Genomic DNA, 17,014 nt, shown 5'->3' on the forward strand with positions numbered 1-17,014 from the left:
GTTTCTTCTTTGTGCTTATATGTTTACCTCATTTCGAATGCTTGCCTTGCTTTGGGGTCTCCAGGCACACGAGCAAGACAAGCTGTTGGGAGAAGAGTGCAGCTGTGATTCTTCCTGGAGGCCATGGCAGGCAAAGGGGACAGCAGCACATCAGCAAGCAGAGTTACCAGTCACATGGAGCACCACCCAGCACTGCCCGGGCCCTGGGCACACGTTGAACAGGCGGCTGGCCCTCGGGACGTTTCCTTGTCTCCAGGCCAGTGTTGCCAAAGTCACAGCCCTGGCACTGGTGACACTGAATCATTTAGTGAAAAAGTTAACCGCTCTTCAATACTCTTTCCTTCCATGTCAGGAACAGTTCCTAGATCCAATGCAAGAGCAATTTATCTATTGAGTATCTATTTTGCATATTTATTAAGAGTATTTATTGTGTGTATTTTTATGATTATCCAGGATATTAGTTTTCCCCTTACCACAGTGGTAAAAAAGGCATCTCAGGCTTCGCTAGTGGCACAGTGGTTAAGAATCCGCCTGGCAATGCAGGGCACATGGGTTCGAGCCCTGGTCCGGGAAGATCCCACATGCCGCGGAGCAACTAAGTCCATGCGCCACAACTACTGAGCCTGCGCTCTAGAGCCGCGAGCCACAACTACTGAGCCCACGTGCCACAACTACTGAAGCTCCTGCGCCTAGAGCCCGTGCTCCGCAACAAGAGAAGCCACCACAATGAGAAGCCTGAGCACCGCAACGAAGAGTAGCCCCCGCTCGCCACAACTAGAGAAAGCCTGCCTGCAGCAACGAAGACCCAACCCGGCCAGAAAGAAAAAAAAAAAAAAGCATCTCTTTACAGTACTTATCCTAGTAAAGAATGTGAATTTAAGGAAAAGTACCACATTAAGGCTCGCAGCAGTGAAAGGGCCCATGCGAGCCACAGAGGTCTGGGTGGGGTCTCAAGGGGCCGTGTGGGCCGGCCTCCTGGCTCTGGTTGCCTGGGCACCTCGAGCCACTTCTTTTGCAGGGAAGGAGTATCTGCGGACCTCAGTGACAGAACACAAGCAGGTGCCCCTGGGAAGGGCCCTTCTCCTCCTTCTGGGTGTCAGGGGCCACATACTTCCATCCTGCATCGTTAAACCCGAACCCTTTTGCTCGAGCCCTGACTTAAGGACCAGGGAAAACCAGATGCCCCCTTGTGAAGCCCCAACAATAATGTTTTCATACCAAAGCCACTGCTTCCCTAACAGATCAGAGGCTCCTCTAATCAAATGTAAAAATAGTTTATATAGAAAGAACTCACTGCTCTCATGGGTGTAAAAAAACGAGAAGCAAAAATTAAGGGAAAAGGAATTCCCTTGCTGGCCGCTAAGGTGCATTGTCCCTGACTCTGAGCCCCCTCCACCTCGCCTCTGCCCTTTCTGGGACCTCCTCTTCCTGTCTGCTGTGTCTCCCATCTGTGCTCCCTGGTAGGTGAGCTTCCTGGGAGTGGGGCCTGATCCAGTGCGCCCATCCAGCCCTGCTGCCATCAGCTGCCCTTGTCCTAGCCTCCACAGCATGGACTTGAATGATCCCAGCTACAAGATCCTGGCACACGGGCAATCCGAGCTTTGATTCATCTATTGTAAATAAAAACACAATAAGTCCTGTTCACCCAGGAGGGGAGGAGAGTACGTGTTTGTGTTTATCCCTTCTGCTCTTCTCTGCAAGACTCTGGTGTGAGTAAGGGGTTGGTTCCTACTTGCTGGTTTGATTGATGGTACACTGGCCCCCACTGTGCCCAGGTCCCCTGTTGAGACCCATGGAGAGGGAGGGAGGGAGGGGGAGAGGAGGGAGAAGAGAAGTTATGCCCCTTCAGGGTAACATTCCTGGGATCATCTCTAATTCGTTAATGGGATTAAAATCAAGATTACCAAAAATGGCAACATTTTATTTATCTACCATCTTGAGTCTCCAATGAGACCTCAGCTGGGCACAATGGGATTTGAAAACCAATCTGGGAAGTGGGTCACTTCCTCTCTTAAAGGGGTGTAAAAAAAGGTGAGGGCTTCCCTGGTGGCGCAGTGGTTGAGAGTCCACCTGCTGATGCAGGGGACGTGGGTTCGTGCCCCGGTCCGGGAAGATCCCACATGCCGCGGAGCGGCTGGGCCCGTGAGCCATGGCCACTGAGCCTGCACGTCCGGAGCCTGTGCTCTGCAACGGAAGAGGCCACAGCAGTGAGAGGCCCACGTACCACAAAAAAAAAAAAAAAAAAAAAAAAGGTGAATGGTGGCTAACTCTGGGTGGGTGGCTTATTGATTGCTTAATTTTCTTTCATATGTGTTTTCTGTATTTTCTAAAATTCTTACAGTGATACATATTATCTCTATTATCAGAAAAATGATAGCGGTTATTAAATGAAATATCTTAAGTTCAATGACTGGTTACTTGAGTGAATTAGTTTGAGAATGAAATTGTCTCTCCAATTTCCTGATGGTCACAGAGCCCTGACGTCAGGCCCAGGACAGCGTGAGTCACTGCTCTCCTCCTTGGCTTTGTACCATCTGGTGGGTGGCTCCCATGGCAATGGGGCAAAGGTGAAAGGGATGTGGCAGGTACCTCTACGTCAGTCAAACCTACCTGCTCTAGTGATCGGTAAGGGTGATGCCAGGGTGAGCAGGCTGGTCTTGGAATGGCCTGAAAATTAACCAATCTACACAAGCGATGACTATTCTCTACTTGGACAAAAAATAGATTTTAAGCGGTGATTGGGAAGGATAATCACTACTTCAATACATTTAGTATTGGCTGGATTATTCTTAAAAACTGTTGAGATAGAAATAACTTGGTACCACAGAATCGAATCATAAGCCCTTTAGGGCCAGAGGCCATGCCCTCAGTCTTGTTTGTGTCATTTCCTGGTCTCTACACCCCTCCCCCAGCACCGATACATGGGTGTGACTCCTTCAGGAAAACCTGGGTAACAAAATCTCAGTTTAGGAAATCTAAATCGATGTATTCAGGTTTTGTAAATACAGAAACCTAAATTTGTGTTTTCAAAAGGATTCACAGAAAGGTTTCTTCAAATAGATGTCCTTGCAGCATTTAAAATGTTTTATTTACAAATGTTTGTGTGTTCCAGGTACATTTTTGTAACTTATAAGTATGTAGTGCTCTTTTTGTTCTAAGGGCAGGTGTTTTTTGTTTTAAAGTACTTTTTAATTAGGTACAACATATAAACCGTAAAGTGCATTAAGTATACCTCTCAGTGAGTTTTTACATATGGATACACCCATGTAAAGACCACTAGATCAAGATATAGAGCATTTTCTAAACCCCAAAATGTTTCAGCATGCCCCTCCCTAGTTAGTATCCTTTCCCCATAAGGAAAGCACCAAGCTGACTTCTATCATCAAATTAGATTTTTTTTTTTAAGACTGAGCATGATCTCAGGATATTTTTAGCACACTATTATTTCTCACCATTGTATTAGAATTCAGTCAGTTGAGAGTCAATGAACCGACATTTATTGAACATCTACTATGTGCCAGGAATTGTTCTGGACCCTAGGGATATAAGAGAAGTTAGGGATTATCTACTTCAACCCATCACTTCATCAGGTAAAAAAACTGAGGCACAGAGCAGGTTAAATGATTTGTCCATGGTCATTCTACCAGTAAAGAGCAAAGCTGGATGCTTTTTCTACTCTTTCTCTTCAAATAGCAACATTTGATAAATGCATGTGGACTTGATTGTACAATCAATACCCCAGGAAGCTACATTTGTCCATTCTCCTCTGTTGTCTGTGGTGGTGCCAAATAGGTCCACAAGTCTAACACTTCCCTTAAAAGGTGGAGCCTAATTCTCCTCCTCTGTGTATGAGCTGGACTTAGTGACTCCTTTTTAAGGAAGTGAAAAAAGGTGGAAGGGACAGTGTATGATTCTGGAGACCAGGTCATAAAAGGTACTGCAGCTCCCTCTTTCTCTCTCTGGATTTCTGGTTCTGCTGGAAGTTTGCTGCCATGTGTGAGGAGAGCCCATGGAGAGGCCCACAGGGCAAGGAACTGAGGCCTCCAGCCAAGAGCCTTGTGAGTGAGTCACCTTGGAATCGGGTCTTCTAACCCCAGTCAAGCCTTCAGATGACAGTAGACCTGGTCAACTGCTTGACTACAACCTCATGAGAGACCCTGAGCCAGAGCCACCCAGGTAAACCACTCCTAAAGTCCTGACTCTCATGTAATGTGTGATGTAACAAATCTTCATTGCTTTAAGCTGCTAAATTTGGGGGTAATTTATTATATAGCAATAGAGAACTAATACACTCCCTTATTACCACTTTATATTTACTCCGACCCTCTCCTGACCTTCCTCCAATATCCTATTTTACAGTTTGTGTCTTTGGGGCAATGATGGACACATCTTTTTTAGCTCTGATATTTTTTGCTATATTTATTTATTTAATAGCTTTCTTGAGTTATAATTCACATACCATAAATGGGTCAACACATTTTTGAAATTGTGGTTTAAAACTACACATTTTAACCATCTTAAAGTATACAATTCAGAGGCATTAAGTGCATTCATGATGTTGTGCAACCGCCACCACTATCCAGTTCCAGAACTTTTTCATCTCCCAAATGGAAACCCCATACTCACAGCTGACACATTTTCAAAGATAAATTTAATTTTTTTGTCCCCCAAATCTGGCACAATCAGGTAGTAAAAAGAAAAAAAATTAAATAAAACTTCTTTAAAGGTAAACAAAATCAGAGAAAACACCATTAATACTTCTAATGACAGCATGTGAATCTGTTCACATTCTTGTACAGAATAAGAAAATTCAATGAGTACATTCTATTATGGATAACATAAAATCTCAAATAAAAGTGTTACCAAAAGATCAGTCTTGGGCTTCCCTGGTGGCGCCGTGGTTGAGAGTCCGCCTGCCGATGCAGGGGACACGGGTTCGTGTCCCGGTCCGGGAAGATCCCACATGCCGCGGAGCGGCTGGGCCCGTGACCCATGGCCGCTGAGCCTGCGCATCCGGAGCCCGTGCTCCGCCACGGGAGAGGCCACAGCAGTGAGAGGCCCGCGTACCACAAAAAAAAAAAAAAAAAAAAAAAAAATCAGTCTTTAAAATTCTCTTTAGGTCCATCGAGTGCAGAACATCCACATCATACATAGCGATCAAGAAACTCTAACTGGGTACAGCTGCTGGGACAGCAGGGGGAGCAAATAGGTATCATGTAGGGATGGCCTCCAATCTTATAGTGTTAATGGTGCCTACAGCCTTGGGGTTAGAAGGCTCCGGAAGGAACCTCTGGGCTCAGTTACTTCATAATATCCACCACAGGTTTGGGAGTGAGGGTTAGTGGCACTTTGGCCAGATGCATGCCAGCCCAGGAGTAGGGTGCATGTTGGTAACAGGTGTCATTAATTCTAGCACCATTTCTTTCCAATCATTGTTATTTTAATACAAGTTAGTTGTAACCGGAGAATATTGCTACTGAATTGCAGGAATGGCTGTACCATGACCTATATCATATAGCTTGGTAGTTTCAGTTTCTAGTGTCCTCTGCAGAAGAGGACTGAGGATTACTGGCAGAAGAGTATCTTCATTAGGCATATTTTTCTCCCCTCTCCCTCTGAGAGGACATTACAACTTCACTATGGCGTGTCCTAGACTTCCCAGATATGCAGACTGTGCTCCTACCCCTGGAGGGCAGCTCGAGAACAGAAAAGCTACGGTTGGAAGATATTTATATTCAGCCCCGTATTCAGCTCATTGGATTAGCACCTTCCATGGTGTGAGACTTTCTCATTTACTCATTTGTTCATTCATTCATTTATTTTTTTTTAAAGTATTGAGTGCCTTCTATGTACCAGGCATTGATCCAGGCATTGATGATAGGCAGTGAATGAAACAGTGGAGCTAATGTAAAAAAGAGTATAGTTTTGGGACATACTTCTCTGAGTTTGACACTCCTGAAGCTAATCTGGACTGGTCCACGTTAGTAGGACATTGGTGGGGCTAAGAAAGACCTGGCAGGTCAAACTGTGCATCCTCCTTCCCCAACTTCAGAATCTCAATACAAGCAGTAAAACTGAGAGAATAAGAGAAACGTGGATGTACCTTCATCTGTGTTACCAAGGCTCGGTATCCCGGATGCTGGCCATTTCCTTTTTCAAATTGCCTACTTGCATCATCTCAGGACAATATTATCCTTTTCCAAGGTTTCTCCTCACTGCTACCGAAGAGCGGTGCAACTGAATATATTATGAGACATAGCTACACTCATGAGAATAAACTAGAAAAAAAGTCACCAAGCAGATGACAGAGACCCAAGCACTGCCATGAGCATGCCCACAGAGCCAGACGCACCACACTTTCTGGGCGGGGCTCTAGCTTTAGTGTCAGGAGCAAAAGGAAGGCAGGCCTCAGCAGTGTTCCAAAAACCAGTGGTGCTCATAGTGGAGAAGCGAAGCACCCTTCCCAGGCATGGGATACATGAGTCAGAAGAAAGGGTAGAAAAAGAACCACAAAGGAAGCGGGGTAGCAGGCAGTCCAGACAAGATGAGCAGTGGCTGGAAAAAACTGGGGAAAAAACAAATTTCCCTATTGTAAAAACCAAAACCAAGGAGTAGGCCTGGTGCCACACTGATCTTAATAATGCAACGAGCCTTATGCTCCATGACGGGATGAGTGACGAGGTGAGTGAAGAGATGCATGAGCGAGGGGTGAACCAAGCCAGCATACTCACATGGGATGCCTAAACACGATGTCTCACAGACAGGGAGAACCCCTGGCCAATAGAACCATTAACAACTGTCTGACCCTTTCATTTGTTCCAAGAAATGTGAATCACTCCAATAAAACCCAGCTATGGGCAGAGGGAACTCTAACATCTGACTTGTGAGGCAAAAAGAACCAGCTGCTCCAGGTTCCAAGACTCAACAACTTCCTCTTTCAAATCGTGTTCCCCGCTGTCCCACAGCTCAGGAAAGAGGGAATGAAGCCAGTCACCCTCTCCTCTAGACACACGCCCCAGTCAACAGCAGAAGTGTTCAGATTTTATCAGCATCTCAAATGTACTAGGGGTTGAAATTAGACACCTCACTGTGGTTTAGGAGCAAGAGAAGGGCCAGGTGAACCCAGGTTGGGAGAACAATGAGACAAGAGTCACAAAGTAAAGGCCTGAAGTCCAACTCGCAACAGAAAGGCTTTCTAGCTGCCCCTTAGGTTGCCTGAAATCCTACATCCAAGGGCCCCAAGCCCCAGTGGCCTTGGGATCACAGCGGGGATCTTGTGCTGGGAAGTACACGGGCACTGAGTGTTTCTGGTAGAACTGCAGACGGGAAAGGAGCTGCTTGACGATATGAGGATATTCTCTTGACAGGTCATGCCTTTCCTGTGGGTCCTGATCAATGTCAAAGAGCCAGAAGGTCTTGGTCGGTGGGTCCAAGGAGGGTATCACGGAAACATTATATTGAGATGGTGGAGGAAACCAGTAACCACAGCCTGGCAAAGAAATACAACAGTTTATTGGAGGAGGAGTATTGTAGGCAGGTTCTAATTTCAAGGAAGGAGTCTGGGGGACAAGGCTGAGCTCTGTTGTGGGTATGGACACGTAAAAAAATCTGGCCCTTGATGCTATGTCTAGATCTGTCTCCGACTCTGACTTCTGGTGCTTTAACTAAACATGTCTCGTGTGTGTGTGTCTGGGGGTGGTGGTGGTGGTAGTTAATTTTAGTTGTCACAGTGACTTGTCAGGGGGTGCTACTGCCATTTAGTGGTCTGGGCCAGGGATACTAAAATATCTTAGAACGTATGGGACAGTCACAAACGATGAAGGACTGTCTTGCCGCAAACGCCAAGAATGCCCTCATTATAAACATTGCTTAATTGCATCACAATCTTAACCATCGTACCACATACCATAAAAATATTTAAAAGATGTCACTTCTAGAGAATGTGCTCAGGGGAAGCAACCTCCTCCCCCCGCTATACCATTGGTTGAAGATGTAGCTTTCAGAGATGCTCTTTGCTAGCTAGAAGTGCTGTGCTTGACGGTCGTGCATATCGGAAACCCTTATTTTCCATGAAGCACTAGAGCTGCATTTCTTCCTTTCACCCTCCCCCCGCCTCTACAGTTAATTCTTAATTTTTAAAAAGTTTAGGACCAGATGACACTCCTTCCCCTCATTCAGCAGCCCCAGAGATCATGTTTTGCAAAAGGCAGTTGCTCTTTGGTAAAGTTCTCCTAGCTGTTCTAGTGGGAAATGTTAAGCCTTCTACCTGGGTAGCCCGTGAGGAGTTTCCAGTTCCTGTGTCTGATGGCAGCATGGACAGATGTGTTGAAGCCTGAATATTCTGGAAGGGAAGAATCATACTTTGCCGGAACCATGCTGTTCCCAGGACCTGGTGAGAGGGTTTGGAAGAATCAGATCACTGTTACTGGAATGTGTCGTCATAAATCAACATTTTACATCCCTCTTGCAGAACAGTAGCTTTTATTCAACACTGGCGCGTAAATGTGGATCCTGCCACAGAAATGAATCTTCTATTAAATATAAACAGAAAGCTCCAGTTACATTAAACGTCAGTCATAAACCACCACTAATATAAAGGAAATCCCAAAGAGGTTAGAACACTAATTCATCCTTAAAACCACTATGTTCTGCCTACGTACAGCTGGCCATATGCAGAACTGTGTTCTGTGACAGCATGTGGGGTTGTTTCTTTGGTAGGTTTTGTTTTTGCTGTTAAATGATTGAGTTAAATCCATTCTCTGTGTATACTTGTACACCTATGCAGATAATATAATACATTATAAAATGCACATTTTAATGGAGTCTGTCTCAAGCTATGAGAGTTCAAGCATGCCATGATAAATCGTACATACATTTATTTTTTTAACCACACTTATGAAATCTAAAAGTAAGTGAGCAACGCTCAGTTAACTATTCGGATAAGATAATTCTGGTATATAAATTATTAGTTGGTATCATGGATTATATTAATTTATCATCTTGAGGTCTTATATTAATTGATCATCAGGTTTGGAGGGGCACAATTAATAGTGCCTGCTCCCTCTTCCCCTCTTGACTTTGGAACCAGTTGAGAGGTAGAGGCCAGAGAGATGGAGCTAAAAATATTGCTTTTGTTACTGATAAAGTTGATTGGAGAGAACATAACTTCAGATCTGTGTCAGAGAGGGCTTGCTAATAATTGACGCTTGTGTGTTGACATATATCCTGGGGACAGGCTGGCTCCAAAATTAGACAAAAGGGTCTGAACTGAGCATGCTCAGTTCCTTCTTTCGGATAACTTCCTTCTGCACCTGCTTGTGGGGAGGAGCGAATAAGGTGAGAGAGACCTGAGTTCTACTCTAGTTGAAGGCCCTGGTGGATCCCTGAAGGCAAGGTATGGAGGTCCCCACCTCACTCCTACCTGTGCATGTTTAAAAGCCTCAACTTAGGGCTTAATTGTTTAATATTTAGTCTGTTTTAAATCCACATTTATCTGTCAACTTTTCAAATATGGTCATAGCAATCACCTTGGGTGTACTTCCAAAGGCTGTCAGACTACCTGTCCAATGACTAATAGCTGTAGTGTGTGATGTGTCTGTAAAAGTGCCCTCACCACCATCTGTCCAGCATCGCCATCATGTGATGAAGGACTTTGAGAGTGCCCTCCACCCCGCCGGAGCGGGACTTCTGTGCTGCACGCAGCTTAACGCGGGAAGCACTGGCAGTGGTGGAAAAGGCAGGGAGTTTCATTCTTTTTTTTTTTTTTTTTTTTTTTTGCGGTACGCGGGCCTCTCCCGCTGCAGAGCACAGGCTCAGGACGCGCAGGCTCAGCGGCCATGGCTCACGGGCCCAGCCGCTCCGCGGCACGTGGGATTTTCCCGGACCGGGGCACGAACCTGTGTCCCCTGCATCGGCAGGCGAACTCCCAACCACTGCGCCACCAGGGATGCCCCGGGAGTTTCATTGTTTTGTCAATCTGGTGGGAATGACCCTGGAGAGGCATACTGCAGACTGAGCCAATAAACATTGGTGGTTTCAGACCTTCAGTCTTAACAATCAGTACCAACAAATCATCAGCACCAAAGAGGAAATCTTTTGGACTTCTTGTTTCTCTGTTTGCTTGTGGCTATTTTGGCTCCAATACAAACGGATGCTTCTAGCGATCGAGGTGTATGCGGACGTCTACCATAGGAAGTATGTTCTTAATATACAGACTGTGGTAGAACTGTGAGCCCTCATGATTTACTAGTCACAAGTTTGTATATAAAGACCACATTTTGATAGCAAAAAATGTTAAATAAAACAAGTACGCTTTGTGAACATAAACAAAGGAAGGAAATTTAGCTGTCTCAGCTATACTTATGTTTATATACATTTATTTTTAAAACAAACAGAAACATAAAATACCTAAACAATAAATAAGTCTAAGAGTAAATGATGAAAGATGCTGTTATCTCAACTTAAGTTTTTTTCATTTTGAGAAATTAAACAAAGAGCAAAGCACAAAGAATAATATAACTAACACCCTGTGAGCTGTCACCCAGAATGAACAGATGTTAACATTGTGTCATATTTGCCTTTTTTTTTTTAAAATAAGGGAAGTAGAACAATTAAGATGAAGTGACAGACTCCTTTTTCTCCATCCTCAATCCCAGTCCCTTCCCCCACTGCCCCAGAGGCTGCTGCTGTCACGACTTCAGTGCGTCCTTCAGCCATTTAAAAATACAGTAACACATGTGTGTCAAGGAATAATACACAGTAGTTTTATACATTAGAAATGTACATGTATGTGTTATGCTATACATATTTTGCAGCTTGCTTTTTCATCCACTACTGTGTTTTTAGAGCTCAGTGATTATGCATGTATACATATATTCTTTTTAACTATTTAGTAGTTCACTGCATAAGATTACCACATTTTATTTATGCATTCCCCTTTTAATGGGAATTTAGGTTACTTTACTTATTTATTTATTTTTGCTATGACAGTTGACCCTTCAACAACATGGGTTTTTTTTTTCCTCAAATGATCCTACTTTATTTTGATTTATTTTTAACATCTTTATTGGAGTATAATTGCTTTACAATGTTGTGTTAGTTTCTGTTGTATAACAAAGTGAATCAGCTATATGTGTACATATATCTCAATATCTCCTCCCTCTTGCATCTCCCTCCCACACTCCCTACCCCACCCCTCTAGGTGGTCAAAAAGCACGGAGCTGGTCTCCCTGTGCTATGCGGCTGCTTCCCACTAGCTATCAATTTCACATTTGGTAGTATATGTAAGTCCATGCCACTCTCTCACTTCATCCCAGCTCACCCTTAACCCTCCCCGTGTCCTCAAGTCCATTCTCTATGTCTGCGTCTTTATTCCTGCCCCTAGGTTCTTCAGAACAATTTTTTTTTTTTTTTTTTTAGGTTCCATATATATGTGTTGGCATACGGTATTTGCTTTTCTCTTTCTGACTTACTTCACTCTGAATGACAGACTCTAGGTCCATCCACTTCACTACAAATAACTCAATTTCGTTTCTTTTTATGGTTGAGTAATATTCCATTGTATATATGTACCACATCTTCTTTATCCATTCATCTGTCAATGGACACTTAGGTTGCTTCCATGTCCTGGCTATTGTAAACAGAGCTGCAATGAACATTGTGGTACACGACTGTTTTTGAATTATGGTTTTCTCAGGGTATATGCCCAGTAGTGGGATTGTTGGATCATATGGTAATTCTATTTTTATTTTTTTAAGGAACCTCCAAACTGTTCTCCATAGTGGCTGTATCAATTTACATTCCCACCAACAGTGCAAGAGGGTTCCCTTTTCTCCACACCCTCTGCAGCGTTTATTGTTTGTAGATTTTTTGATGATGGCCATTCTGACTGGTGTGAGGTGATACCTCATTGTGGTTTTGACTTGCATTTCTCTAATGATTAGTGATGTTGCACATCCTTTCACGTGTTTGTTGGCAATCTGTATATCTTCTTTGAAGAAATGTCTGTTTAGGTCTTCTGCCCATTTGTGGATTGGGTTGTTTGTTTTTTTGATATTGACCTGCATGGGCTGCTTGTATATTTTGGAGATAAATCTTTTGTCAGTTGCTTTGTTTGCAAATATTTTCTCCCATTCTGAGGGTTGTCTTTTCGTCTTGTTTATGGTTTCCTTTGCTGGGCAAAAGCTTTTAAATTTCATTAGGTCCCATTTGTTTATTTTTGTTTTATTTCCATTTCTCTAGGAGCTGGGTCAAAAAGGATCTTGCTGTGGTTTATGTCATAGAGTGTTCTGCCTATGTTTTCCTCTAAGAGTTTGATAGTGTCTGGCCTTACATTTAGGTCTTTAATCCATTTTGAGTTTTTTTTTTTTTTTTGGCGGTACGCGTGTCTCTCACTGTTGTGGCTTCTCCCGTTGCGAAGCACAGGCTCCGGACGTGCAGGCTCAGCGGCCATGGCTCACGGGCCCAGCCGCTCCGCGGCATGTGGGACCTTCCCAGACCGGGGCACGAACCCGTGTCCCCTGCATCGGCAGGCGGACTCTCAACCACTGTGCCACAAGGGAAGCCCTTGAGTTTATTTTTGTGTATCATGTTAGGGAATGTTCTAATTTCATTCTTTTACATGGAGCTATCCAGTTTTCTCAGCACCACTAATTGAAGAGGCTGTCTTTTCTCCATTGTATATTCTTGCCTCCTTTATCAAAGATAAGGTGACCATATGTGTGTGGGTTTATCTCTGGGCTTTCTATCCTGTTCCATTGATCTATATTTCTGGTTTTGTGCCAGTACTATACTGTCTTGATTACTGTAGCTTTGTAGTATAGTCTGAAGTCAGGAAGGCTGATTCCTCCAGCTCCATTTTTCTTTCTCAAGATTGCTTTGGCTATTTGGGGTCTTTTGTGTTTCCATACAAATTGTAAAATTTTTGAACAACACGAGTTTGAAATGCATGGGTCCACTTGTACATGGATTGTTTTCAAGAGTAAATACTACAATACTACAGGATCCAAGGTTGCTTGAAACCATGGATGTGGAACTGTGGATATGGAGAAACTATGGGTACAGAGCATTGACTGTAAGTTATACACGGATTTCCAACTGCACAACTGCACAGAGGGCTGCTGTCCCTAACCCCCACATTGTTCAAGGGTCAACTGCATAAGCCATCCTACAGTGAACATTGGTCTTCAAGAGTCATCTCATCATTGTTGGCCTTTTGTATTTTCAATATACATTTTAGGATCAGCTTGTCAATTTCCCAGACAAGCTGCTGGGATACTGATTATAATGATACTGACTTCAGGGATCAGTTTGGGGGTATTGATGCCTTAAAACATTGAGACTTATAGCTCACGGGTATGGTGGATCCTGACATTTATTTAGGTTTTAAAATTTTTCTCTTAATAACATTTTATGATTTTCTGTGTAGAGGTCTTACACATCCTTTGTTAACTCCCAGTTGGTTGATGTTTTTTGATACTAATATAAATTCTAAGATATATTTCACATTCTTAATGTTTGTTACTAGTATGTAAAAATACAATTGGCTTTTTCACATACTGACCTTGTATCCAGTGACTTTGCCAAATTCATTTGTTAATTCTAATCCTTTGTTCATGGATTCTTGGGATTTTCTACACATGATATGGTGTCATCCACAAATAACATTTGTTTCTCCCTGTATTATCTTTACATCTTTTAATTTCCTTTCCTTACCTTATAACACTGAACAAAATCTCCAGTATAATTTTTTTTATATATCTGAATCACTTTACCGCACACCAGAAACCAACACAACACTGCAAATCAACCACACTTCAGTTAAAAAAAAAGGATCTATGGCAAAGTAAAATAGGTGGTAAAATCCAGTATAATTTTGAATAAAAGTAGTGATAGTGCAAATATCTGTCTCATTCCTGATTTCAGAGGAAAAGCTTTTAATAGTTCACTGTTAAGTATGATGTCAATATAAAATTTTTGTAGATACACTTTATCAGATTAAAGAAGATCCTTTCTATTCCCAGTTTACTAAGAATTTGTATTTTATCATAAGTGATTGTTAAATTTTATCATATGCTTTTTCTGCATAAAATGAGAATATTATATAATTATTCTTTTCTATCCTTTAATGTAATGAATTACATTTATTGATTTTTAAATGCTAAACCAACCTTGCAGTTATGGGATAAACTGCTTTTAGTCATGATGTTTATCCTTTTTATACATTGCTGGATTCACATTTTGTTTATGACTGATTATATCTGCCAGCAGATATTCACATTTTGTTTAAGATTTTTGCACCTATGCTCAACACAGAAATTGCTCTAAAATTTTTCTTGTAATGTTCCTATCATGTTATTGAGTCAAGGTTATATAGGTTTTATAAAAGGAATTGGGAAGTGTTCCCTGAAGAGTTTGTGTAAAATGAATGTTACTCCCTAAATATTTTGAAGAGTTCATTTGTGAAGTTATCTGGGCCTAGAGTTTTCTTTTGGGGAAGGTTTTAAATTACTGATTTTTTAACAGATATAGGGCCATTCAGATCTTCTATTTCTCCTTTTGTCAGTTTTGATAAAATGTATTTTATTGGGAATTTGTCTAGTTCATATAAACTTTTGGTTTTTAAATTCTCTTTCTAATGCCTGTAGCATCTGTAGTAATACCATCTTTTCATTCCTGATATTAGCAATTTCTCCTTTTCACTTTTTTCCCATGATAAATTTTGCTAAAGGTTAATTGATTTTATTAGTTTTTTCAAACAACCTGTTTTTGAGCTTTAGATCCTCACTGTAGTATGTTCTATTTCATTAATCTCATCTCTTATCATTATCCTTTTCTTCCCTCTATTTTCTTTGGGCTTAATTTGCTGTTTCTTTTATAACTTCTTGAATAATTGATTTTCAGCATGTTTTTCATTTCTGATATATACATTTAATACTATACATTTTTATCTAAGCACCAATATTTTTTATCATGCAAGTTTTAAATATGCATCTTCATTATTCAGATCAACATATTCTCTAATTTCCATTGTGATTTTCTTTTTGACTCATGGTTTATTTGAAGGTATTGCCTAATGCTTAAACATTTAAGAATTTCCTAGTTATCCTTTTGTTATTAATTTCCAGTTTAATTCCGTTATGGTTAGAAAATATATTCCTTGAGTTTTAAAAATAAACTTTTAAGTTTAGAATCATTTTAGAGGTATAGTATATGATTTAAATCCTTTGAAAAGTGTTGATATTTTCTTCATGGCCCAGCACATGGTCAATTGTGTACTATTCCATTCTTACTTGAAAAAACATGTATTCTCAAGTTGTTGGGTGCAATATCATAGTTTATTAGCTATGCTGTTCAAATCTTTTATATCTGTACTGACTTTTTGGTTTCTTTGCTTGTTCTATCAGTTACTGACAGTTATGCTGAAAATCTTTCACGATAATTTAGAATTTGTTCATTTCTCCTTTTAGTTCTGTCATTTTTTGCTTCACACATTTTGAGACTGTATTATTAAATGCTTACAAATTTAGGAGTAAAATTCTGGTTGATCACCCCCCCCCTTTTAAAAATATATTTATTTATTTACTTATTTATTTGGCTGCACCGGGTCTTAGTTGTGGCACACGGGATCTTTGTTGCTGCGTGCAGGATCTTCCTTGTGGCGTGCGGGATCTTTAGTTACGCCATGCAGGATCTTTTAGTTGCAGCATGCAGGCTCTTAGCTGTGGCATGAGGGATCTAGTTCCCTGACCAGGGATTGAACCCGGACCCCCTGCATTGGGAGCATGGAGCCTTAACTGCTGGACCACCAGGGAAGTCCCTGATTGCTCTTTTTATAATTTTGAAAAATTCTTCTTTATCTCTAATAATGTTTTCTCTCTTTAAGTCTACTTTGATGTATAGATATTGCAGTATTAGCTGTCATTGTTGTTGTTAGTCTTTGAATAGTATATCTTTTTCCATCTATCTTCTCAGTGTTAGGCTCATATGCAATACAAAGAAGTATAAAAGAGGGTATGGTAGGCAGGATAATGACCACTAAAGATGCCCATAGCCAAATACACCGGGAACCTGTGAATACGTCACCATGCTTGGCAAAAGAAACTTTGCAGATAGGATTAAGTGTAAGAACCTTGAGATATGGAAATCATCCCAGATTATCTGGATGGGCCCATTCTAATCACATGAGTCCATAAAAGCAGGGACTATTTTCTGACTATGGTCAGAGGGAATTTTGGCCAGAAGAAGAGTGAGAGAGATTGCTCAAAGGCAACATTGCTGCCTTTGAAGATGGAAAAGGGGGCTATAAGCTAAGGAATGTGGACAGCCACCAGAAGTTGGAAAAAGCCAGGAAATGGATTTTATACTAGAGCCTCCAGAAGGGAACACAGCCTTGCTGATACATTGATCTTAGCCTTGTGAGACCTGTGTTGGACTTTTGACCTACAGAACTGAAAGATAATACATCTGTGTCATTTTAAGCCACCTAAGTTAGTGGTAATTTGTTACAGCAGCAATAGAAAACTAACACACAGGGGCTCTATTATTTGTAATCTTACAAATTAATTAGGAGGAAAGGAGATTATATATGAAATGGTTAAATAACAGCATGATACAGAATATGATTAAAACCAAACAGTAAATATTACAAAAAGGTCATGGTAGGAAGAAGTTGATGAAGGCTGAAGCACAGAGAAAAGATTGAGGAAGGAAGTGAGACTTTAGGTAAAGACTTGTAAGGTGCATCCCTTTGTTATCTACCACTCCTCCCCGTTTCTAGTGTAAAACAATATATAGGGTATGGCCTAAGTCGGATTCATCTCTATAACCCCAAAGCTTAGCCCAGTGCCTTGGCACATCAATGATAAGTGCTCAACAATGCTTTACTGAATCAACCAACGACTAAAAATTGGATAAACTGGAGGTAGAAAAGGGAAGTTTAGATTGAAGAATGAGAAAAGCAGTCCCAATGATTAATGCATTTGAAGCACAGTGATGTAACTGCTGTTGGAAGTTT

The 17,014-nt window shown here is 41.5% G+C and overlaps 2 protein-coding genes across 4 annotated transcripts in view; both read right to left on the reverse strand.

Moving 5' to 3' along the window:
- LOC111185030 (uncharacterized) overlaps positions 1–4,978 on the reverse strand; it is a 93,683-nt gene extending 88,705 nt beyond the window's left edge. For all 3 annotated transcript variants that reach the window (XM_089909052.1, XM_089909053.1, XM_089909051.1), the window contains exon 1: positions 4,864–4,978. The gene's annotated coding sequence lies outside the window, so the exon portion shown is untranslated. The remainder of the gene's footprint in view (positions 1–4,863) is intronic.
- Positions 4,633–17,014, reverse strand: part of ARSB (arylsulfatase B) — a 175,247-nt gene continuing 162,865 nt past the window's right edge. The window contains exons 7-8 of the mRNA XM_022594098.3: positions 8,267–8,389; positions 4,633–7,489 (exon numbers count right to left, since the gene is read on the reverse strand). Coding sequence (XP_022449806.2) covers positions 7,224–7,489; positions 8,267–8,389 — 389 coding nt within the window. The 3' untranslated portion in view covers positions 4,633–7,223. The remainder of the gene's footprint in view (positions 7,490–8,266; positions 8,390–17,014) is intronic.

The sequence above is a fragment of the Delphinapterus leucas genome, chromosome 3 (genome assembly GCF_059928025.1).
Source record: "Delphinapterus leucas isolate spDelLeu-1000000601 "Yukka" chromosome 3, BTC_Dleu_Yukka2, whole genome shotgun sequence".
Lineage (NCBI taxonomy): Eukaryota > Metazoa > Chordata > Mammalia > Artiodactyla > Monodontidae > Delphinapterus > Delphinapterus leucas.